Genomic DNA, 25,176 nt, shown 5'->3' with positions numbered 1-25,176 from the left:
TTGTTCTAAGGGAACTTTTTGCAGTCACTTCACAGTTGTTCGAAATGATTTTTAGAAGAGATGCCTGCTAACAAAGCTAATGTTTAAATCCCACTTGCCAGAGTCCAGTGTTTATTTTGGTCTAATTCAGTAATTTGGAATAATGTGTTGGGTTTTAAATCATTAAAATTTTAGTATTTACCTTCCCAAAGGGCTAACTAAGATGCTCTGTAATCAAGAACCATTCTTTATGTTTCTTTCCTTTCCTTTAGTTAAAAACAGTTTGAAATGACCAGATAACATTGTAGACTAGCCCCCATATCTTCCTCCCATTCTCTAACTTTAATAATTTATTTACTAAGATTGTTTTTCTCGCATAAATGGTAAAAATTTTTTTAAAAAAGCACAATCAAGTAAATGTTGAAACATTATGTTTTGACAAAACTAAATCACATATTTCAAAAGAGGAACAGTGAAGCCAGCTATGAAAGACTTTTAGTCAGGGACTCAAAGATAATTTGATTGGAAATAACTGTCTGGGAAGGGCCACAGCTTTTCTATGTCTGGGGGTCTATTTCTGTTTTGTAAATAAGTTCATTTGTTAGATTCCACATATAAGCAATATTATGTGATATTTGTCTTTGTCTGGTTTGCTTCACTTAGTATGACTGTGATTTTTTAATTGCTCTTTGCCCAGATTTATAGGGAATGTCCTATTTGGTGATATCCCTGAAAATCAGTGGAAAAGCAGCATCATGTAGGGAGAAGGGCACTGCTCGGACAGACAGCTTCAGTTCACTGTCCAGCACTTGAATGTTATTGTGTGTTGCCAGACAAGTCATTCAGTCTCCATGAATCTGTATTTCTTTTTCTGTAAGATGAGATTAAAACTACAGTTTTTACTTTGCAGAGTATTAATTAGGTGAGAAAATGTGAAGTGTCCAACACATTGCAAATAATCAGTGCATGTTAGTCAGTATGGATTGTTTTTCTAGTGAGTTTTCTCACAACTAGTTACTTTTCATTTTTTGGTTTGTTTGTTTAGGTTAAACTTCAAGCAAGTTAATTTTTTCATGGATGAATAGTCATAAAAACCAGGAGAAATTATAAAAGGAAAATTATAGTTTCCTTCCCCGCTTTATCATGATATCCCTTTCTTAGCTGTATCAGTATCAATATTTTCCTTTTTCTAGACAACAAGCCAGTGAACAGCCTCAGCCTGCCTTTGTCCCAGCAGAGATGCTCGCATCAGCAGGTTACTCAGGACAGTTTTTTCAGCCAGCATCCAACCAGGATTATTATTCACCATCTTCTTACATTGACAGCTTTGAAGAAGAGCCTCCTTTACTAGAAGATAAGTTAAGGAAGTGCTATTAATGTGTGTACAGCTTGAATAGTAATAGCAATCATCAGCACTTAATGCATACTATCAGCATGCTGCATATAGCGTTTTATATGATTGTTCCACATATAAACGAGAGTCTGCCAGACAGATACATTTAAACCAATGGGAGTTCGTCTCCTGTTTGTGTGGGGAAAATCTGAAGTAGATAGGTGCTAACACTATGTTGGTCTTGCAGTTTTTAAATGTTTCTTCACTGTTTCTTACATGTGGACTCCCTGGCCATCTCTAGACAACAGTGAGCATCTTCAGGCAAAGTAATTATATCAAAGTAACCACTCTTCCCACCTAGTTAATGAAGCTACTTTATAGCAGCATGTTTTACTATTTTCTGCTATGCTTGCCTGGGGGCAACAGGGGTAGTTTCTCAATATACTTTTTTTTGTTATCATGGAGAAGCGAGTTTTTTTTTGTTTTTTCCTCCTTCCTGGCTCATGTGAGCCCCCTCATCTCATCTAGGTATGACTAAGTAAGGAGGAATATGACTCCAGTAAGTAGCACTGCTGGTGGCAAGGAAACCTGGGGACCCTTGCAGATGGACGTTTCCTCCAAAGATTTCAGGGATCTCCCATCCATTGGTTCTTTTTTTTTATTTAAAAAATTTTTGAGATTCAGCCAATTTATGTCTGCTACTTTTGTTCCTATGGCATGTCAACATGATGCTGCTGCTGCTACTGCTGCTAAGTCACTTCAGTCGTGTCCAACTCTGTGCGACCCCATAGACAGCAGCCCACTAGGCTCCTCTGTCCCTGGAATTCTCCAGGCAAGAATACTGGAGTGGGTTGCCATTTCCTTCTCCACAGTATGATGCTACAAAACTAAAATTCAAGGAGGTTTTAAATTTGGGAGCCAAGGAGAAATATTCACAGGCTAACTGCTCCCTTTTCTATGTTGTCCAATGAAAACAGATAGGTTAACGTTCCCAGTATTTTACATTAAAAGATCATTGTTTGGACACAGCCAGCTACCTGATATTAAAACATTCTTCTCTGTTTGCCTTCAAAATTAAGAAGAGGATAAAGATGTAAACTATTCAGAAAAGTACATATAGAATTATATAATCAATTTGTTGGAACTTCAGAGGCCAGTTAAATTTTTGCATCTTTTATGCTTAACCATGCATTCTAAGTTGCCTCTACCTCTGATACCTAACCCCTGAAAGTTATAAGCTATTTTCATTAGGCATTTGCCATGACCCTGCCAACATCTCTACTTAAAAAATAAAAAAACTTATCAATTGTCTAATTATAAAAGTAATCTATATTCAAAAATAGAAGTTTGGAAAATATAGAAACATATGAATAAAAATATAAAGTCCCTGAAAATTTTGTTTCTGAGACATGACTATTATTAATGATTTGATAATATTTATTCCAGCCTTTATTCTATTTTCTATGAATATATATATATACATACACACTTAAAAATGAAATACTGCCTCTCTTTGAATATACATATTTGTAAATACTTAAAAATTGGAACATACTATGGATATGAAGTTTTGGGTTTTTTTAAAGTTACCTTATATCATAAGCATTTTTATTTTTGCATTCTTTAAAGTCATTAAATATTGTTTGAAAACATGATCTATTATATACAAGTGTATGCATGGTCAGTCACTAAGTCATGTCCAACTCATTGTGACCCCATAGACTATAGCCTGCCACACTCCTATGTCCATGGGATTATCCAGGCAAGAATAGTAGAATGGGTTGTCATTTCCTTCTCCAGGGGATCTTCCTGACTGAGGAATCAAACCCATATCTCCTGCACTGGCAGGCAGATTCCTTACCACTGAGCCACCTGGGAAGCCCATTATATACAAATACCATAATTTAAACCTAGCTCAGCAGTAAAAAAATCCATCTGCAATGCAGGAGACATAGGTACGATCCCGGAGTCAGGAAGATTCCCTGGAGAAGGAAATGGTAGCCTGCTCCAGTTTTGTTGCCTGGAAAATCCCATGGACAGAGGAGACTAGTCTGTGGGGTCGCAAGAGTTGTACACAGTTTAGTGACTAAACCACCATCATAATTTAAATCTTAAACGTTATTCCTTTATAATAGATAGTGCTTTGGTGAACATCACATTAGATAACTTTGACCTGTACAGAATCTGTCCTCAGGATCGATCTATAACGTTGGGATTGCTGGTTAAAGGCATTTACACTGTCAGACTGATCTGGAAAAATGATGAGCCAATATACCTACACAGTAGAATAGTAAATGTCTTTGTTAATTTGATAGGCAAAAAAGGCAAAAAAAAAAATACTTTTTATTTCTTGGTTACTAGAGAAGTTAGACTTTATTTTCATGTTGTTGATTTTTACGTCTTTCTGCTTTTAAAATCTTAAGACTTTTCCTTTCTTTTTTTATTTCTAGACATATTAAATAGTAAAGATATTTATTATTGTCTGGAATATATATTTCATGCTTTTTTCATAGATTGTGTTTGCCATCTAATTTATTTATGGGATATTAGAGCATATAGACATTTTAATATTTATGTTTTCAACCCCACAATATTTTTCTTGGTAACTTTTTTCCAATTGTTCTTTGTTTAGACTATATTTCTCCAGCTCTAACTAAAGCCAGAAAGATATATCCTCTTATAGATTCTCAAATTTTTAAATTATCTTTTTGTTCTGGACTTAAATTTTTGATTCATTCAAAATTGTTTTAAGTTAGTATGTGAAGTAGAATTTAACTTTTTTATGGTTAATCAATTTTTCTTATAATATTTATTGAATATAATATTTTCTACTTGTCTCAAATACTTCCATTCTGATATTCTAAACTATAACACATTCTTCTGAGATGTCTTCTCAAATTTCAAATAGGAAATATATTAGATTTTCCCTCCTCCTTTTTCCAGCTCAGAGAAATTCCTATAATTTTTTTCTCTTTGTGATTATACTTACCAAATATATATATTAGAAATAACAGTACCTAATATAATTTTGCATTTTGAGTCTATGAAATTTCTGGACTCTGATCCAATATGCTCTTCAGCCATGGTGACTTTGTGAAGCCTCAAGCCTTATCTGTCTAAAAGGTATAAAAAGACCATATGCAGGATTTCTAGTATAAGATGATAAATGACATTTGCTAGTTTTTATTGAGTGTACACCAAAACAACCTATAAAATTATTAAGCTATAATAATTACCCCTTGCACAAAAACATGCTATTTGAAAATATGTTTGTTTATTCCTCAGTTTGCTCGCTAAAAAGCTCGCTTTCGCTTGGTTTTCTGTAAGAATGATAACTTGTGCTATGTGATAATGTGCAATCAATGTGTTAACAAATGCATCTTGATAAATAATAGTCAATTCAAATCTGTCAGACTAAAAAAATTACTGTGACATTTGGTATTTTTATTTGTAGCATAGCCTGATGTTCATATTTGAAAGGCCAATGCCATAATTTGCATAGAAAACAAAGGTATTAATTCATTTTTACAGCATATATATTGTATACTTTACTACCACTAGATGACAGCAAAACAATAAATTCTGCATTCAAATTTCATAACAGTTTCATCTTTTTTATCTTGTAAAATAAGGTGTTATATTAGAGTACTACAATTGATAAATACATATAGTCTCATTTGCATACCATGTAATAAATTTTAAAACAAAATATTATGGAAATGTATTTTGGTTAAAAATACATAAGATACTTTTTCTTATGAAAAAATTTATTAGATCTTATGTTCATTTACTGTTTCATGACTCAATGTTGAAACATGCAAAAGTTAATTATGCCATTAAATAAGTGCCTGAAATCAGTAACAATGTCTTGTAAAACATTTTCATCTGGGTTTCTTCAAGCATAATAATTACACTTTTTGAGGAAAAAGTTATTTTGAATTAAAAGTCACTTTATTGTAGTAAAAACTGAAAGCACATTGTTAATGTAAATGTCTAAATTGAAAATAAAATTTGAAAACAACTTAAGTCTCAGGTGACATCAACTTCAACTTAAGCATTTATCAATTTTTTGAATCTTCTGCTATTTTAAATATCACATTAGACAGCCTAAGCTATTTTAAATTGATGAACTGCTCATATTTTCCAAAGTGTATGTTCACTAAGAAATATACAAATACACTGTAAAAGTAAAAAGGAAAGTTGAACTGTAAAATTGTTTGCTCACTATTAAATTAATTCAAATTAAATTCGTATTCTTTCTTTTCAAGTTTGGGTGGCTAGCAGTTGTCACCCTGGATGTGGAAAGAGTGAAAGATACACCTTCTATCCTAATTCAGGCCATGTCTGGCTGATATTCTGAAATTGACTAGGTCCCTATTGGAGCAAGACCCCTCTATGTCATGGCAATCATTGAAATTTCGTCTGATACCCTGTGTGTAGAATGTTAGCTCTGCAAGGTGTTTAGGTGGTACATGCCACTATAGAAGAAACTGAACTATACCCTCTCTTTGACCAAAGAGGGTTACTAAATCCTGTGAAGGGAAGTTAAGTGCCAGGTACCAATGATTTGGGAATACAATCCTTCACATGGGAGAACTGAACACACTTAAAAAAAATACAAACATTATAAGATTAGATGCACATTGACTCAATCAAAGCTATGGTTAAAAGGGTGGGTTCTTTTTCTGCTTTTCTAACCTTTTTCCGATCTCTTCCTACTTCCCCTACCCCATGGCAACCACTTTTCTACTCTGACTCTGTAAGTTTGACTTAAAAAAAAATTTTTTTTAGACTCCACATTCAAGTGATACCGTGCAGTATTTGGCTTTTTATTTCTGGCTTATTTCACTTAGAAAAATGCCCCCAGGGTCCATTCATATTGTCACAAATAATAGAATTTCTTTATTTTTTATGACTGAACAGTATTCCTGTGTGTGTGTGTGTGCACACACATGTGCACGCTTGGTTGCTCAGTTGTGTCCAACCTTTTGTGACCCCATGGACTGTAGCCCACCAGGAAACTCTGTCCATAGGGATTCTCCAGGCAGGAATACTGGAGTGGGTTGCCATGACCTCCTCCAGGGGATCTTCCCAACCCAGGGATTGAACCCAAGTCTTACACATTGAAAGTAGATTATCATCTGAGACACCAGAGAAGCCCATGAATACTGGAGTGGGTAGCCTATCTCTTCTCCAGGGGATCTTCCCAACCCAGGAATTGAACTGGGGTCTCCTGCATTGCAGGCAGATTCTTTAACAGCTGAGCTACCAGGGAAGCCCTCCATGGTGTGTGTGTGTGTATACACCATAACTTTTAAATCTATTCATCCATCAATGAACACTTAGGTGGTTTTGACTGTTGTACCCAATGCTGCTATCTTCCCAGGTGGCACTAATAGTAAATAACCCATCCTTGTCTGAAGAATCTCATGGACAGAGGAGCCTGGCAGGCTATGGTACATAGGGTCATAAAGAGTTGGATACGAGTGAAGTGACTTGGCATGGACATACACAGTGCTGCTATCAAAGTGGAGGTGCAGGTATCTCTCTGATATCCTGGTTTTGTTTCCTTCATATATATTCCCAGCAGTGACATAGCTGGATCATATGGTAGTTCTATTTTTTTATAATATTTGAGGAACCCCCACAGTGCTTTCCATAGTGGCTATACCAATTAACAGTCCCACCAACAGTATTGAAGGGTTGCCTTTTCTCCATATCCTCACCAATACTTACTTCTTTTCGATGTTAGCCATTCTAACAGGTATTAAATGATTTTGTGATTTTGATTTGCTTTTTCTTGATGATTAATGGTGCTAAGCACATTTTCATGTACCTCTTGGCCATTTGGATGTCTTCTTTGGAAAAATGTCTATTTAATTCCTCTATCTATCCTTTAAATTGAACTGTTATCTATTTATTTATTTGAAAAGTATGAGTTCTTGTGTCAGATTCTCCAGCGCTGGAACCTAAATTTTCTATTACTGGCTTTGTGACTTTGGAAAACTTACTTCATCTCCCCAAACTTTAACCATCTAACACACAAAGTAGAAATAAACTAACAGTGCTTGCCTCCATGCGTGTCAGAAAGACCAACACATGTAAATCTTCCAGGGCTTACAGCAAAATTCAGTAAAAACATTCAGCTAAAAGATTTCCACTCTTTCCAACTGAAATGTATGTACTTTATAGTAGTTTAGCTTCAGTTTTTCCTAACCCCCACCTCACTCTTATTCAAATTTAAGATGATAGCAGGAGGGAAATCAGCTTAATTACTGGTTCCTAAGTAGTGAAATTACATTCTTCTTCCTTATAAATGTTCTTTTTTTTTTTTCCTACATCTTAAAGTTTATCGGAGTGGTAAGAAAAGTAACTGATGTAATCCTGGAATTTATTTCTTTATTCAGTGTATGTCAAATGTCTGGGTGTTTTTCTTTTCTTTTTAATGAAAAATATATAAGAGGAACAGAATCTAGCAGAGGAGTAGGTAATATGTAATGTGGCAGTCACAATTCTTTGAAAAATAAGGCACTGGAAAAAAATTACAAACGTATAAATGAGTTTAGACTCACAGACACTGGGCCTCAGTGATTTTGGTTATTTTATTTTACCATCACTACTCAAAAAAGAGAAAGGTTAATTGTCTCAAGAATTCAGTCTCTGAATACACACACTCAACAACACAGAGCTTTGGCCTGATTGAAATATGTGTGCACCCATGATTGCTGTTACTTGCTGAAAGAACCTTTTCTCTTCCGTGGAGTTTTACATAGTTAGCATAGCATAGCTCATTAGGAGGAGCGGAAGTAAAATACCAGACCCTGGCTAAGTGTCTTCAGATTAAATAACACTGCTAATTGAAAATTAGATGTCCTTTTCATCATACGGGACTAGAATGCAAAAGTAGGAAGTCAAAAGATACCTGGAGTAGCAAGCAAATTTGGCCTTGGAGTAAAAAATGCAGCAGGGCAAAGGCTAACAGAGTTTGCCCAGAGAACACACTGGCCATAGCAAATACCTTCTTCCAACAACACAAAAGACGGCTCTACACATGGACATCACCAGATAGTCAATACCGAGATCAGATTGACTATATACTATGCAGCCGAAGATGGAGAAGCTCTATACAGTCAGCAAAAACAAGACCAGGAGCTGACTGTGGCTCAGATCATGAATTCCTTATTGCCAAATTCAGATGTAAATTGAAGAAAGTAGGGAAAACCACTAGACCATTCAGGTGACCTAAATCAAATCCCTTATGATTATACAGTGGAAGTGACAAATATTTTCAAGGGATTAGATCTGATAGATAAAGCACCTGAAGAGCTATGGATGGAGGAGGCAGTGATCAAAACCATCCCCAAGAAGAAAAATGCAAAAGGGTAAAATGGTTGTCTGAGGAGACCTTACAGTTAGCTGAGAAAAGAGAAGCAAAAGGCAAAGGAGAAAAGGAAAGATATATCCATATGAATGCAGAGTTCCAAAGAATAGCAAGAAGAGATAAGAAAGCCTTCTCCGTGATCAATGCAAAGAAATAGAGGAAAATAATACAATGGGAAAGACTAGAGACTCTTGAAGAAAATTAGACATACCAAGGGAATATTTCATGCAAAGGTGGGCACGATAAAGGACAGAAACAGTATGGACCTAAGAGAAGCAGAAGATATTAAAAAGAGGTGCAAGAATACACAGAAGAACTATGCAAAAAAGATGTTAAAGACCCAGATAACCACAATGGTGTGATCACTCACCTAGAGCCAGACATCCTGGAATGTGAAGTTAAGTGGGCCTTAGAAAGCATCACTACGAACAAAGCTAGTGGGACTGATGGAATTCCAGTTGAGCTGCTACAAATCCTAAAAGATGATGCTTTGAAAGTGCTGCACTCAATATGCCAGCAAATTTGGAAAACTCAGCAGTGGCCACAGGACTGGAAAAGGTCAGTTTTCATTCCAATTCCAAAGAAGGGCTATGCCAAAGAATGTTCATACTACCATACAATTGCACTCATCTCACACTGTAGCAAAGAAATGCTCAAAATTCTCCAACCCAGACTTCAACAGTACATAGGCCGAGAACTTCCAGATGTTCAAGCTGGATTTAGAAAAGGCAAAGGAACCAGAGATCAAATTTCCAATACCCAGTGGATCATGGAAATAGCAAGAGAATTTTGGAAAAATATCTACTTTTGCTTCATTGACTATGCTAAAGCCTTTGACTGTGGGAAATCCAGCAAACTGTGGAAATTCCTTCAAGAGATGGGAGTACCAGGCTACCTGACCTGCTTCTTGAGAAATCTGCATGCAGGTCAAGAAGCAACAGTTTGAACCAGACATGGAAAAATGGACTGGAGTATACCTCAAGGCTGTATATTGTCACCCTGCTTATTTAACTTAATGCAGAGTACATCATGCTAAATGCTTGACTGAGTGAAGCACAAGCTGGAATCAAGATTGCCAGAAGAAATAACAATAACCTCAGATATGCAGATGACACCACCCTTAGGGCAGAAAGCAAAGAGGATCTAAAGAGCCTCTTGATATAAGTAAAGGAGGAGAGTGAAAAAGCTGGCTTAAAACTCAACATTCAATAAACAAAGATTATGGCAATCACTTCATGGCAAATAGATGGGGAAACAATGGAAACACTGACAGACTATTTTCTTCTGCTCCAAAATCACTGCAGATGGTGACTGCAGCCATGAAATTAAAAGACTCTTGCTCCTTGGAAAAAAAGCTATGATCAACGTAGATAACATATTAAAAAGCAGAGATATTACTATGCTGACAAAGATCCATCTAGTCAAAGTATGGTTTTTCCAAAAGTCATATGTGGATGTGAGAGTTGGACTATAAAGAACGCTAAGCACTCAAGAGTTGATAATTTTGAATTGTGGTGTTGAAGAAGACTCTTGAGAGTCCATTGGACTGCAAGGAGATCCAATCAGTCCATCCTAAAGGAAATCAGTCCTGAATATTCATTGGAAAGACTGATGCTGAAGCTCCAATACTTTGGCCACCTGATACGAAGAACTGACTCATTTGAAAAGTCCCTGATGCTGGGAATGATTGAGGGCGGGAAGAGAAGGGGATAATAGAAGATGAGATGGTTGGATGGCATCACAGAGTCGATGGACATGAGTTTGAGCAAGCTCTGGAAGTTGGTGTTGGACAGGGAAGCCTGGCATGCTGTAGTCCATGGGTCGCAAATAGTTGGACACTACTGAGCAACTGAACTGAACTGATTTGAAAATGATGCATGTTTCATAGAACAAGTTTCAAAAGTGTTAGCAGTTGAAAACGCAGGAAAAAGAAATAACTAAATGTGCAATAGGATGGGACTTTTGGTTTGTTGCTGCTGCTGCTAAGTCACTTTAGTCGTGTCCGACTCTGTGCGATCCCAGAGACGGCAGCCCACCAGGCTCCCCCGTCCCTGGGATTCTGCAGGCAAGAACACTGGAGTGGGTTGTTAGCTACCATTATATTTTATATCTTTACTGAAAATGTCCATTTCTTTCTTCACTTTTGGCTAGATTTTAACCATATATTTGCTGCAGAGCAGGAATTTTTTCCTTGACTATATCTCTAAAATATATCCTCTAGGACACTGTGTGGGAATATACATTCTTTTTGTTTAAGGTTGCTCTGTATCATACGTATTACATAGAACTTTAGACTATGATGGTATAACAAACAGATTTAAGTGCTTTGTAAATTAATAAGTTAACTTTAATTAAAGAATATTACTCATGCTTATTTTTCTATATTTATGTTATCTCTTTTTCTTTTTTTTTTGCAGAACTTGGAATTAATTTTGATCACATATGGCAAAAAACCTTGACAGTGTTAAACCCAATGAAGCCAGCAGATGGCAGCATTATGAATGAAACAGATCTCACTGGGCCCATCCTGTTCTGCATGGCTCTAGGAGCCACCCTACTTTTGGTAATGAACAGCAGCCAGTTCTAGATTTTTTTTCTTTTTTAATTGAGGTAACGTTGGTTTACACCATAATCTGAGTTTCATGTTTACAATATCATATTTCTACTTCTGTATACATGACAGCCAAGTATCAGATTTTAACGTATGCCCTTCCAAATGTCATTTTTTGAAGTTGTCTTTGTAAACACAGAAAGTAGTATATCACTTTATAAACTGAAACTTGTTTAATTCATGACTACATTTTTTTTAGTAAGAGAGACATATCTACTTGAACCATAATGGCAAAAAGAAACTGTCATCACTTCTTATGACAAATTTAAAAAAATGTAAATTTAAATAGAATTTTGAAAATCAAATCACCAAGTCAGATTTTCAACAAAGCAGGAAATCATATAAATGATTTTCTTATTGTTAAGCCTTTTTCTGTTGTTTAAAAAAGACTATCAATCTGAAAAAGTTGAAGGAACATGTGAAATTTGAAAATAATAGGGCCAAAATTTTATTTCTTGCTTTCTGTGTGATTTCTGTTGTAACATTAGACAAACATCCCCTATTTACTCAATATTTTCTTTTCTGGGTTGTGTCTCCAGACTATTGCAGATATCCTGTGAGGTCTGAGATGAGTCTCCTTGTTCCTGGTTAGGCTACTATGAATAAACAGACTTGCAATGATAAGCAGTGATTTGTTTTTTCGATCTGTATATTTCCCCTGTCATTTTAGTTTTCTGTTTTTTATGAAGACATTTACCCCCCTGACGTCACCAGTTGTCTTGTGTTGGGTCTCTTTCATTCTTTAAATTTGGGAGCAATGATACTCAGTTCAGTTCAGTTCAGTCACTCAGTCGTGTCCGACTCTTTGCGACCCCATGAATCGCAGCAAGCCAGGCCTCCCTGTCCATCACCAACTCCCAGAGTTCACCCAGACTCACGTCCATCGAGTCAGTGATACCATCCAGCCATCTCATCCTCTGTCGTCCCCTTCTCCTCCTGCCCACAATCCCTCCCAGCATCAGGGTCTTTTCCAATGAGTCAACTCTTCGCATGAGGTGGCCAACATACTGGAGTTTCAGCTTTAGCATCATTCCTTCCAAAGAAATCCCAGGGCTGATCTCCTTCAGAATGGACTGGTTGGATCTTCTTGCAGTCCAAGGGACTCTCAAGAGTCTTCTCCAACACCACAGTTCAAAAGCATCAATTCTTCAGCACTCAGCTTTCTTCACAGTCCACTCTCACATCCATACATGACCACAGGAAAAACCAAAGCCTTGACTAGATGGACCTTGTTGGCAAAGTAATGTCTCTGCTTTTTAATATGCTATCTAGGTTGGTCATAACTTTCCTTTCAAGGAGTGAGCGTCTTTTAATTTCATGGCTGCAGTCACCATCTGCAGTGATTTTGGAGCCCAAAAAAATAGTCTGACATTGTTTCCACTGTTTCCCCATCTATTTGTCATGAAGTGATGGAACCAGATGCCATGATCTTAGTTTTCTGAATATTGAGCTTTAAGCCAACTTTTCACTCTCCTCTTTCACTTTCATCAAGAGACTTTTGAGTTCCTCTTCACTTTCTGCCATAAGGGTGGTGTCATCTGCATATCTGAGGTTATTGTTATTTCTCCCGGCAATCTTGATTGCAGCATGTTCTTCTTCCAGCCCAGCGTTTCTCATGATGTACTCTGCATATAAGTTATATAAGCAGGGTGACAATATACAGCCTTGACGAACTCCTTTTCCTATTTGGAACCAGTCTGTTGTTCCATGTCCAGTTCTAACTGATGCTTCCTGACCTGCATATTGGTTTCTCAAGAGCCAGGTCAGGTGGTCTGGTATTCCCATCTCTTTCAGAATATTCCACATTTATTGTGATCCACGTAGTCAAAGGCTTTGGCATAGTCAATAAAGCAGAAATAGATGTTTTTCTGGAACTCTCTTGTTTTTCATACATCCAGTGGATGTTGGCAATTTGATCTCTGGTTCCTCTGCCTTTTCTAAAACCAGCTTGAACATCTGGAAGTTCACGGTTCACGTATTGCTGAAGCCTAGCTTGGAGAATTTTGAGCATTACTTTACTAGCATGTGAGATGAGTACAATTGTGTGGTAGTTTGAGCATTCTTTGGCATTGCCTTTCTTTGGGATTGGAATGAAAACTGACCTTTTCCAGTCCTGTAGCCACTGCTGAATTTGCCAAATTTGATGGCATATTGAGTGCAGCACTTTCACGGCATCATCTTTTAGGATTTGAAATAGCTCAACTGGAATTCCATCACCTCCACAAGCTTTGTTCGTAGTAATGCTTTCTAAGGCCCCCTTGATTTCACATTCCAGGATGTCTGGCTCTAGGTGAGTGATTACACCATCATGATTATCTTGGTTGTGAAGATCTTTTTGTATAGTTCTTCTGTGTATTCTTGCCACCTTTTCCTAATATCTTCTGCTTCTGTTAGATCCATACCATTTCTCTCCTTTCTCAAGCTCACCTTTGCATGAAATGTTCCATTGGTATCTCTAATTTTCTTGAAGAGATCTCTAGTCTTTTCCATTCTGTTGTTTTCTTCTATTTCTTTGCATTGATCACTGAGGAAGGCTTTCTTATCTCTTCTTGCTATTCTTTGGAACTCTGCATTCAGATGCTTCTATCTTTCCTTTCCTCCTTTGCTTTTTGCTTCTCTTCTTTTCACAGCTATTTGTAAGGCCTCCTCAGACAGCCATTTTGCTTTTTTGCATTTCTTTTCCATGGGGCATTAGGAGTCACCAAAAAAGAATATTTTTCCTCCTAAGTTTAGAAGATATTCTATTTCATACTTTAGAAAAATGTTTTCTCCCCCTCAAAAAAGGAGAGAAAAATAAGAAATAGGAAAGGCTTATGGTTTTACATTAAGGAGGTAATGACAGCACATTAAAAGCAGAGGATGAAAAAGATGGTCAAGCCAGTCTGACAAGTACAGTTTCATTAAGGCACAAAATGGTAAACTTGGCAAGAGAGATGATACAGAAAATTTAAGATGCTAGGAAAAGTCCTTAAATTAATTATTCAGTTCACTTCTGTTTCTTACAGCTATCCACTCCCCTAATGTAGCTATACTTCTCAAAAGTAGCTATGAAATGTATTTGCAACTAAATTAATTTTCACTTTGCATTACTAAGTACATAATACTAATCAAAATTCTGATAGAAATCTAGTTTGTGCATTGTAACTTGGTCGATAAGTACGTCATGTTTATCCAATACAATAGTATTTAGTTATGGCATCTTATTTCTTCCTTTGAACTACAGCAAATGCAAATACTCTGCAAGTATAACACTATATCAACTAGAGTTTTAATTCAGTTTCAAACATTCCTTCTGCCTTTGCCACAGTTATTTGATAATATTAGATTAAGTTAGATTAATATTAGATTAAGTTGCAAGTAAGACCATGTCAATTAATCAAATAGTCAGAAACAATTAATTTAACATATTAACTCTTGTTTCTTTTTCAGGTAATTTGTAATATAACAGCTGTTTGTTTTTTCGTAGAAAATATTACTATTACCATCTCCTAAAGGAAAAAATTAATCCCATTAAGATCTTTTTTTGGGTACATTATGTTAGTTGGAATTATTTAAATAGCCTCAATTTTAAGTGTAAAACAATGCAAACAAAGAACTCAACTGAGAGTGAAAAATTTGGATCTGCCCCTAACTTTGCCTCCAGATAAGATCCTGAACCTTTTATTTCTTATTTCTAGGCCTCCATTTTTTTTCACTTTGAAGACAAAAGAAAAAAAAGGCTTATACAAGTGATTCTTAAGGTTCATTTCAAATCTGAAATTTTAGGAAATGTGTAAAAATTCATATTTTCTCAAAGATTTTAAACAGCTATTCTCACTTCAACTTTACTATCACATGCAGTTACTCTGGAATTGATTCTGATACTTGTAGAACAATAAGGACTGAAAAACTCAGCTGGATATTAATAAAGCCATATTTTAACTCAGAGTCCATTTGAGGCTTTAACCCTGTCCTGGATATCTGAAATTAAAATGTAAAAGATGATTTTATGAGCTGGTAGTACACTATAATAAAGAAAGCAAGACTCAATCCAGAAACAATATTCAAATCTGCTCATTATCTCCAGAGGTATAATATTCATAGTCACATACTCATCATTTTTATGATTTATGTTGATACAAAGCACAATATCTTTTAGGGGACTTTCTTCATGTTGCAGGAAGCAAACCAGGAAGAACAGCTTCAAACACTCAACACAGATTTAATTTTACTTATTTTTCCTCTTAAAATTATTTTCAGCCCCCAAACCATAAACACAAATGTTTTAAAACTATGGCTCCATTTAATTTTTCTAGTAGAGCTGTAAGTGTGATCTGGAAAAGGGATATGCATGGCCAATATAAAAGCATAATCAAGAATAAGAAGTATTTCAAATAAGATGTAGTAATGGTACAAGGATGATCTCAAACATTTGAAATGTAAAAAGAAATTGAACATTTATTTTCCAGTTCAATTACAAGCCCTTATTAGAATGTGAAACAAATTAAAAAATGAGAAAGCCCCCTGCCAAATGGAATTAAGCCTCAAACTGGATAATCTAACAAGAGAAAGAGATAAAGAGAGAAGTCAGTAACTGATATGAAAAAGGACAATTTTACTACCAAATTAATTTAATCCACCCTCTGTTTACCCCATTCACAAAACTGGTTAGGGTCACGGGCCAGCTACGTGTCCTTTGAGTGTAGGGAAGTTGTGTGTCACCATTACAACTATTTGTACCTCTGAATTATCCCATCCAATTAAATGTCAAGTAAAATGTTTCTCTAATACATGAAAGTTATTTGAAATTGTCACGATTTTCCAAGTGGAACAAACTCCCCAATAGTGCAGTTCATAACTGATGTGGTTCTTTTAGCATACCCATTAGCATTATCAGCATTACTTCACAAAATAGCCAGAAGGACTTATTATGGCTAATGCAGGAGAGAATTCTGCAGCATAGCCCAGGGACATTTTGTGAAAGAACTTAGTAGTGATCAACTTCCCCAACTGCAGAGGAAGAAAAATTCAAAATAGCTTGACAGTTTTGAACAATAAAATGGTCATGATATTCTCCGTTAATTGACTACAAAATAAATATCTCTTTATTCTGTAAGATATAAGGACTTCATGAATAACAGCTATGGAAAAGAAAAAATGACAGCTAAAAAGCTCTCTCTCTGTGAATCAGTTTTGTTGGTTTTGTATAATTTCCATGAAAATCAGAGTCAGCCTCTTCAATCTTTATCTAGAATTTCTAACCAGCTTAATGTATATATAAAAATGACATGCATTTTTTACTGGAGATTTGGCATCCTCGGATAGCAAACATTAAAATATCTTCTATTGAATCAACAATAGTTTGTGACTTTCCCTGGATGAGTTTAATGGAGCTGCTTCAGCAACAAGTCTCCAGTATTGTGCGGGTGATGGCTATCTGATGAATCCTCAGATCAGCAGTCTATCCTGAATACTTTAGTCTGACTTCCGTTAACAATACCTTTATGATTCACTATTGCTTGCTTTATGTAAATCAGTTTTTCATAAAGTCTGTTTAGTTAAGCTGGTAGTAGGCATTATGAAAACAGGATTCTCCAGTCACATAAGTTTGGGATATGCTAGCTTGCATGTGTGTGCATTCTCAGTTGTGTCCACCTCTTTGGGACACCACGGACTGTAGCAGCCAGGCTTCTCTGTCCATGGGATTTTTCCCAGCAAGAATACTGGAGTGGGTTGCCATTTCCTCTTTCAGGGAATCTCTGACCCAGAGATCGAACTCATGTGTCCTATATCTCCTGTGTTGGAAGATGGATTTGTGGCTCGTCTGATAAAGAATCCGCCTACAATGCAGGAGACCTGGGTTCTATTCTTGGGTTGGGAAGATCCCCCGGAGAAAGGAATGGCTACCCACTCCAGTATTCTGGCCTGGAGAATTCCATGGACAGTATATCCATGGGGTCACAAAAAGTCAGAGACGACTGAGCGACTTTCACTTTCATTTTCTTTGCTACTGCGCCACCTGGGTCCCCTTGTTCTGTCACTTATTGGAGCTTCTGCAGGTATTAAGGGCCTAAATTGTAGAGCCAGACTGCCTGGGTTCAAGCTAAGCCTCAGTGCTTAGCATTATTTTACTTTAGGCAAGTCCCATAATCTCTCTGCACCTCAGTTTCTTCCTGTGTATAATGGGTACAACAATGATACCTACTCATTATATTGTGTGGATTAAATAAATTAATTTATGTAGAATCTCTAGAACAGGACCTAAGATAGTAAATGCAACAGATGTTTGATAATGTTACTATTATGTCTTATAAATCTCCAAGACTAAATCGGAATTTTTTATTCATTTATTCATTCATTTAATTGTGCAACAAATAAGGAAAGAAAATATATCCTCACCTATGCCTAGTACCCCAACTGGCAGTCTATAATAAAAATATCAGTCTGGGGATATAAGCATGCTTGTGCCATCCCATGTATAGAGGGGATTTTTTTCATGACCTGAATCTATATTACAATCAGTTTTTCTTTAGAGCTCCCAATCTCCTGATGCTTATACTCCAAAGACATGAATAACATTGAGCTGAATGATTCGAAAGTATTCTCTGCTTTGTTGACAATCTGGTTTCTTCTTGATGTTCATTGTGTATCCAAACTGTTTTCTTCCCATTGTTTCAGGCAGGAAAAGTCCAATTTGGTTATGTGTATGGCATGAGTGCCATTGGCTGCCTAGGTATTCATGCCTTACTGAACTTGATGAGCTCTTCAGGAGTGTCCTATGGCTGCGTGGCGAGTGTGCTGGGATACTGCCTGCTCCCCATGGTCATCCTCTCCAGCTGCGCCATCTTCTTCTCACTGCAGTAAGTGTCTGTGTTAGTAATTGACCCCACATGTACAAACATCGCTGAAGCTTGCCGCATCAGTGCAACAGTTAACCTCTTTCTGATCATTTTAGTAGGAAGATTGGAGAAACTGGCTATTAAAAGCTACATACAGTTTCAGGAAAGTAGGTCGGTTTTGGCTCAGGTGCTATTCCTATTTCAATGATTTAAAAAATAAATTAAACCAAGTTATCTTTAAAATTGGTGCTTCATTCGTAGTCACATTCTTCAATATGAACTATTGCCATGGGTAATATAACCAACTACAGAAAATTCACTTGTTTGAATTAGGAAGAGTAAGTGCCTGGTGAATCCTGACAAATTGCTTCAGCTCCCAGGCACTCTGCCTTCTAGGAGGGAAGCAACTGTTCTTTCTCAGCTGGGCTCCTTGTAGTGCAGAACTCCCAGGAACCCTGGTGAGAATATTGATGCTAGAAAACTTCATAGCATATACACTCAGTCAATATTTTTTTTCTTTTTTACTTCCTGGGCAGTTAGTATTTGTAATTCAAAAATATACATAAGGATTCAGTGAATACACTTCTGTTGGGCACTTTCCTAGGGCATATACAGAGCACTACCACTTTGGGCTGGGGAGAGCAAGTAATTCCATAGTTCTTTATCACCTCCCAAGCTCCAAACCCAATTAGAAATATATCATTTGCTACCAGTGCTCATTTTTCCATATAGACACAATTCACATTTTTTTCTCGGATGATCCAAGTTTTAGGTTATTAACACTATATTGGATAGGTTATTATACAGACTTTGTCAATGCCAGATAAACATTTTAGAAAGACTAATATTTTTGTTTAGATATAATCTCAGATACTTTATTCATAACATTATTGAGAATTGCATAGATAGAAGTGCTTTTCTGTTTTAATATGGTTTCATTTTGAAAATAACACTTTAAAAAAAAAATTATTCTAGGATAGTTGACTTACAATGTTGTGTTAGTTTCAGTTGTACAGCAAAGTGAATCTGTTGTACATATATCCACTATTTTTTGCATTCTTTTCCCATATGGGGTAGTACAGGGTATTAAATATATCTCAATAAATACACCTCTAGCTCACATTGTTGGCTTCCCTTCCCAGGGAAGGGGGAAAGATTTCCCTCTACAGAGCAGAGTTCCCTGTGCTGTACAGTAGGTTCTTATTAGTTATCTACTTTACATGTAATAGAGTGTATATGTCATTCACAATCTTCCAATTTATCCCTCCCACTCTTTACCTCCTGGTAACCTTAAGTTTGTTGGAAGTAATGGTCTTCAGAATAACATAGAGCAAACCCTTACTTTACCAGTGAGTACTCAACACTTAAAAAAGAGGAATACAATGGCAAATGGAAACCTTGAATGTGTAAGTACAATGTGAAAAGTGAATGAATGTCACTCAATAGTGTCCAACTCTTTGTGATCCCATGGACTGTAGCCTGCCAGGCTCCTCTGTCCATGGAATTCTCCAGACCAGAATACTGGAATGGTTAACCATTCCCTTCTCCAGGGTATCTACCCAACCCAGGGATAGAACCCAGGTCTCCCGCATTGCGGGCAGATTCTTTACCGTCTGAGCCACCAGTGAAGCCCACAATGTGAGTTAGGTGTATATTTCCTGAGTCTTGTCCCTGACTTTTGTATATCATGTTCTTTAACTAGCTCTTCTGTTTACTATGTTGTTTGATACGGATGTTTGACATGTTACTAGAGAGTTCAGTTTTACAATTTCTATTTTGTCAGATGCTTTTGCCAAAGAATACTATAATGATCTGCCATTTAAAATTTTTTATGTTTTAGACATTATTTCTCACAAAGTTGAGCTTTGGGGCATCTTAAATCACTCTGGATTATTAAAAGAACAAAATAAAAACTACAACTCAAATTTTGAGAATCATCAGTAGTCTGATATTTTTCATTAGACTTTCATTCTGAAATGTAAAGGATGATTTAAGAATCCATTAAGTTATATTAACAAGGAACAACTAACTGATCCCTAAAGACCATGAAACTGAGATTACCTTTTTGGGCATATCACTATAACATTCAAATGAATCATATATAATCTCACATTTTTCTTCACAAAAAACTGGTAAATTGAATCCTCTAAATTTTATTTCTAATAGCATTAATTAAGCCAACAGACATAATATTTATTAGAGTGCTTTAAAATGTGTTTGGTTTATTTACAATCCTAAGCCACTGCAAACTACACAGTGTAACTTTCCACTTGTTTTGCTTTGGTTCCACTGTTAAGAGTGGGTATTTCTGTCATTGTCACAAATAATAAGCACAATCCTCAATTTCAGATTGAACCAGATCAAGTGAGGCAGTGTAGTTTGATGGCAAACATAACAATATGCTGCTGGGAGTTAGCAGCTCTTGACTTAATGTCCATCTTACTTGCAATTTTTGTCAAGTCACTTCATTCTCCTTTCTTCCTAAAGAACCAATTGCCTCCATAGTTACTTTTTGAAGATATGAATTTGAACAAATCCATTTCAATATTATAAAAATCTACACCCACACCAACCAAAGGGATCTTCAGCAATGAGTTGGGAGGCCACACACATCTGTGCCTTCCTGCTCCATCTGTTCCCTCCCTGAGCTATGTCAGGCTTTGCTGTCTCAGACAAAAACCCAGGACATGGCCCTGGAGCACTGGGGGGTGGGAACCCCACTGGAATTCAAGTCCAGTCATTTTTATGCTCATACAGTGGGCAAATTTAGGAAGAAAGCAGGGAATAGAAATTTGTATAAAAGAAGTCTCTAAACATAGTTCATATAAAAGAATTTTAGTAATTGTGATTTTGACTTATGAAAGCGACTGTGCTGCTGCTGCTAAGTCGCTTCAGTCGTGTCTGACTCTGTGCGACCCCATAGACGGCAGCTCATCAGGCTCCGCCGTCCCTGGGATTCTCCAGGCAAGAACACTGGAGTGGGTTGCCCTTTCCTTCTCCAATGCATGAAAGTGAAAAGTGAAAGTGAAGTCGCTCAGTCGTGTCCGACTCTTAGCGACCTCATGGACTGCAGCCTACCAGGCTCCTCCGTCCACGGGATTTCCCAGGCAAGAGTACTGGAGTGGGGTGCCATTGCCTTCTCCGGAAAGTGACTGTAGGTCAATCCTATTTCCAGTAATCTGAGCTTTTACCTACCTATGAAATATTTAGCTTCTAATGGTGAACTTGACTCAAAATTCTAACTGGCCGAGGCCTTTAGTTCCTATTACCCTTCACCCTCATTTTACAAATGGAGGAAATATACCAAGGACATTTTAGAGGCAGCTGTGTGATTCAATAACTTCTTTCTCTCCTGGTATAAGATAACCGTCTCTTTGGTCTCTGCTGTAGGGGCACCTTTGGAACTGTGTCGGCACTGGTCATCATTGGCTGGTGTAGTCTCTCAGCCTCCAAAATCTTCACGTCAGCTTTGGCCATGGAAGGACAGCAGCTTCTCATTGCCTATCCTTGCGCCTTACTTTATGGACTCTTTGCCCTCGTAACAGTTTTCTGAAGAATGCTCAAGATGGCATTACAGGATTCTATTTGTTTGCTGTTCAGGTTATCTTGGAAATGGTTTAGCGTTCACATTTGGTCATATGATTTCTGTTTTTATCGCTAAGAGAATAATAAGCAGAGAGACAAAACAGCACTTAAGGATGGGACTCTAATAGGCTGTTTGGTTTGAATGATGATTTGCTTTTTGGTTGGTGCATTAAAACAATTTAAAATACTTTAAGATAAAAGGATATATAGTTGTTGTACTGATGGACTCTATTTTTCTTAATGGATGCATTTCTGAGAAATTGTAAGGAAGTAAAATCATACTTGACTGGGTAGAGGAAATCCACACTGAGCCTTTTGAGAAAACGTCATGACATTTCAAGCTGTGTACAAGTGGCTAAAGTCACACTGTGCAGGACCTTTGGAGAATTGCAGGGGAGGATTATTTACAGTTTTATTCACCTGAGAACTGAATCTCCTATTCCTCTGTTCATTTACTTCCCCAACTGTTGTTTGGTTCCATTTGAACAATGCATTCATTCACCAGTTTGAAGCCCTCATTTCCTTCTTACTTAGTTTAGACACCATGGTTCATTGCTATAATTTCTCCCTTGAACATGTATGTCCTCAGTAAGCTTGCCATTTGCTCCCTGAATAGATGAATGTGAATGGAGGAAATGCTACTTGTTTCTCCTTTATTATAGTACTACATCTTAAACGGCTGCTCTGTACTACCTTTCAAATCCTACTGTATTACCCTACCAAATTCACTTTTTCACTTTCTGAGATAATTGTTTCAAACAATTTCTTCACTAGGGCTTTCCTGGTGCCTCAGTGGTAAAGAATCTGCCTGCAATGCAGGAGATGCAGGTTCGATCCTTGGGTTGGGAAGATCCCCTGGAGAAGCAAGATCCCCTGAAGTAGCAACCCACTTCAATAGTCTTGCTTTGGAAATCCCATGAGAGGAGCCTGTCAGGCCATAGCCCATGGGATTGAAGGAGTCAGACACAACTTAGCGACTAAACAATAACTACAACAATTTTTTCACTACTCAGATCTCTAATACTCTTTTCTGTTACTTGATGACTTTTCTTATTTTATTGGAAAAAAGAAACATCTAGAAGAAAATTACATCTTCCCATCATAGATCTATCAACCTACATGCATCTTTATAGATATATATATATACATTTGTGTGTATACATATGTGTATATTTACATAAGCACAACATTCCCCCTTTAAAAGCCAGAGAACTGGGCCATCATTGGAGAGTGATGTTGAATTAAAGAATTTTTATTTTAAGATGAGAGACATTGAAAGATGGTTTTGTGCTAATACAAATGATAGGTAAAGAGGAAAACATTGATTGTGCAGGGGGAGGGGCTGGGTGTGGAGGGGAAAGGAGACAAGGGGGAACATGTGATGTGTGAATGTGTGAAAGACCTGTGCATATGGCAGGGCACATACATAATTACCAAACATCTGCTCCTGTGATTGTCCTGTGAATTACCCCTCTCCCCTTTGAAGCTCCAGACCCCTATCCCATTCCTTAGCTCAGGATGGCATATAAGCCTCAGTTGCTCAACTTGCTTTTGAGTCTTGTATCTTTGGGGCTTCTATATGAATGAAATTAAATTTGTTTTCTCCTGTTAATCTATCTTATGTTAACTTAATTATTTGGCCAGCCAAAGAACCTAGAAGAGAAGAAAGAAAAAAATTTTCCTCCTCTATAGTGGGTGTTGATTATTGTAGTAAAGGAGACAAAAATGGCTGCAGGCTGAATAGAAATTGCATTGGGAGTGGGGAAAAAATAGACAATAAAAAAGTAAGCAATGAATAAACAAGATAATTACAGAATTACGAGAAGAATATTAAGGAGGAACATGTAGAGGAGAAGGCAGTGCTGTGGTGTTAAACTTCTGTACTTTATAATTAATAAATGAACCTGTTAACGAATCATGGTGTTTCCTTAAGTTCTTGCTTTTTCTACTTGGACTAAATTGGTCTTACTGTTTGTTTAAGGGAGATGAAGCAAAAATGCTGTTTATGATAATAATTTTTCTGTGGTATTATCCTAACAATTTCTTAGAGCTATATTTATATTACAGATTTTAATTTTTTACCTTTTAGAAAGTATTTTAATTTTTAAAAAATTATAGGTAAAAGGTGCTCTAAATTTAGGATTTAGGTTCACATTGTTTTTCTGTGTATAAAAACAGTTATACCCAAAAAAGTTTTGATTCTTTTACTATGAAAAATGATAACATCTTATAAAAAAACACCATAAACAAAATACTAAATATTTTGTAACAGCAAGGAATAAGAATAAATTCATTTAATAGTTCCTAACAGCAGAATTTTAAAATACCTAAGAATTAATGTAAAAATAAATATAAATGGTGTCTATGAAAATAATTATAAAATATTAGAGGCACTTTTTAAAAAGATCAGATATGTTGACAGATATCCTATATCCCAGGATAAGAAAATTGGACTATGTAAAATAATGTTCTCCAAATAAATGTATAGGCTTAATATAATTCCAATTAAAAAAATTCAAGGAATATTTTTCTTGGAAACTAGCAATGACTTTAATGTTAATCTGAAAAACAAATGTGTAACTGTGAAAAATTGAAACAATCAAAAAATATGTTACAATAGGCAATAAGTTAAATCAGGTTTTGTTCATCTCGATGGTTGAATGCTAGGCAACTCCATGAAAATATTTTGGAAAATGATACATGAGAAAATGCATGTGCAAAATTTTCATAATTTTGTTATTTACTGAAGACTTACTATGCGTTGACCTAGAAGCTTTACATTATTAACTCCCTTAATGCTGACCATAACTCCATGAAGTTTTCTTATCACCTCTGTTTTACAGATGAGGCTACTAGTTACAGATTGGCCAAATAACTTGCCCAAAATTACTCAGTCGATAACCAGGATTTGAATCAGAACTGAATTCCAGTGTCCATAACCACAACTTAACCCTCCTGTTACTGAGCAAAAACTGCTTTGCATTTTCCCATGACCGTCAATATGTCTACCACTTCTACTCAGATCATCCTTTTCCCTTGACCTTAGCCACTACTAGAAAGAGCCAGAGACCTTACCTGCTGGGAAATAATAATAAAATGATAAGATAGAAGAAGAATCCAGAGTGTCTAACAGGAATAAAGCGACACCTTCATGATTCTTGGGTTCATTTCTGAACTCTAGTTGAAATAAGCTATGCAGAGTCAGACCTAGTTGGCATTTGAATAAAAAAATCTCATGAAGTATAGGGCTTTCCTCTCATTCCAAGTAGGGTTTGCATTATACGGATTTGTATGGATTGGAGATATTTTCCTTTGTTAATAGTGCTGTTTATGGTCAGTAGGATGTGTTACAGAACAAATGATAAAGTGAAAGGCACTTAGGGTACACAACTAGAGATACATCTTTTTGGTTGAATAAGTAAGTCATGTCCAACTCTGTGATCCCAAGGACTGTAGCCCCTCCATGCTC

The 25,176-nt window shown here is 36.5% G+C and overlaps 1 protein-coding gene across 6 annotated transcripts in view; it reads left to right on the top strand.

Annotated features, from left to right (window-relative positions):
- YIPF7 (Yip1 domain family member 7) overlaps window positions 1-23,622 on the top strand; it is an 85,920-nt gene extending 62,298 nt beyond the window's left edge. For 4 of the 6 annotated variants that reach the window (XM_061420056.1, XM_061420059.1, XM_061420055.1 and 1 more), the window contains exon 3: window positions 1,173-4,025. In XM_061420056.1, coding sequence (XP_061276040.1) covers window positions 1,173-1,356 — 184 coding nt within the window. In that variant the 3' untranslated portion in view covers window positions 1,357-4,025. Of the gene's footprint in view, window positions 1-1,172; window positions 4,026-11,108; window positions 11,257-17,961; window positions 18,144-21,512 lie in introns of those variants that run through there. The other 2 variants (XM_061420060.1, XM_061420054.1) reach the window with 2 other exon arrangements.
- Window positions 23,623-25,176: the final 1,554 nt, after the last annotated feature.

The sequence above is a fragment of the Bos javanicus genome, chromosome 6 (assembly GCF_032452875.1).
Source record: "Bos javanicus breed banteng chromosome 6, ARS-OSU_banteng_1.0, whole genome shotgun sequence".
Classification (NCBI taxonomy): Eukaryota; Metazoa; Chordata; class Mammalia; order Artiodactyla; family Bovidae; genus Bos; species Bos javanicus.
The sequence above is the reverse complement of the archived record's forward strand: the minus strand, read 5'-3'. Positions and strand labels throughout refer to the sequence as shown.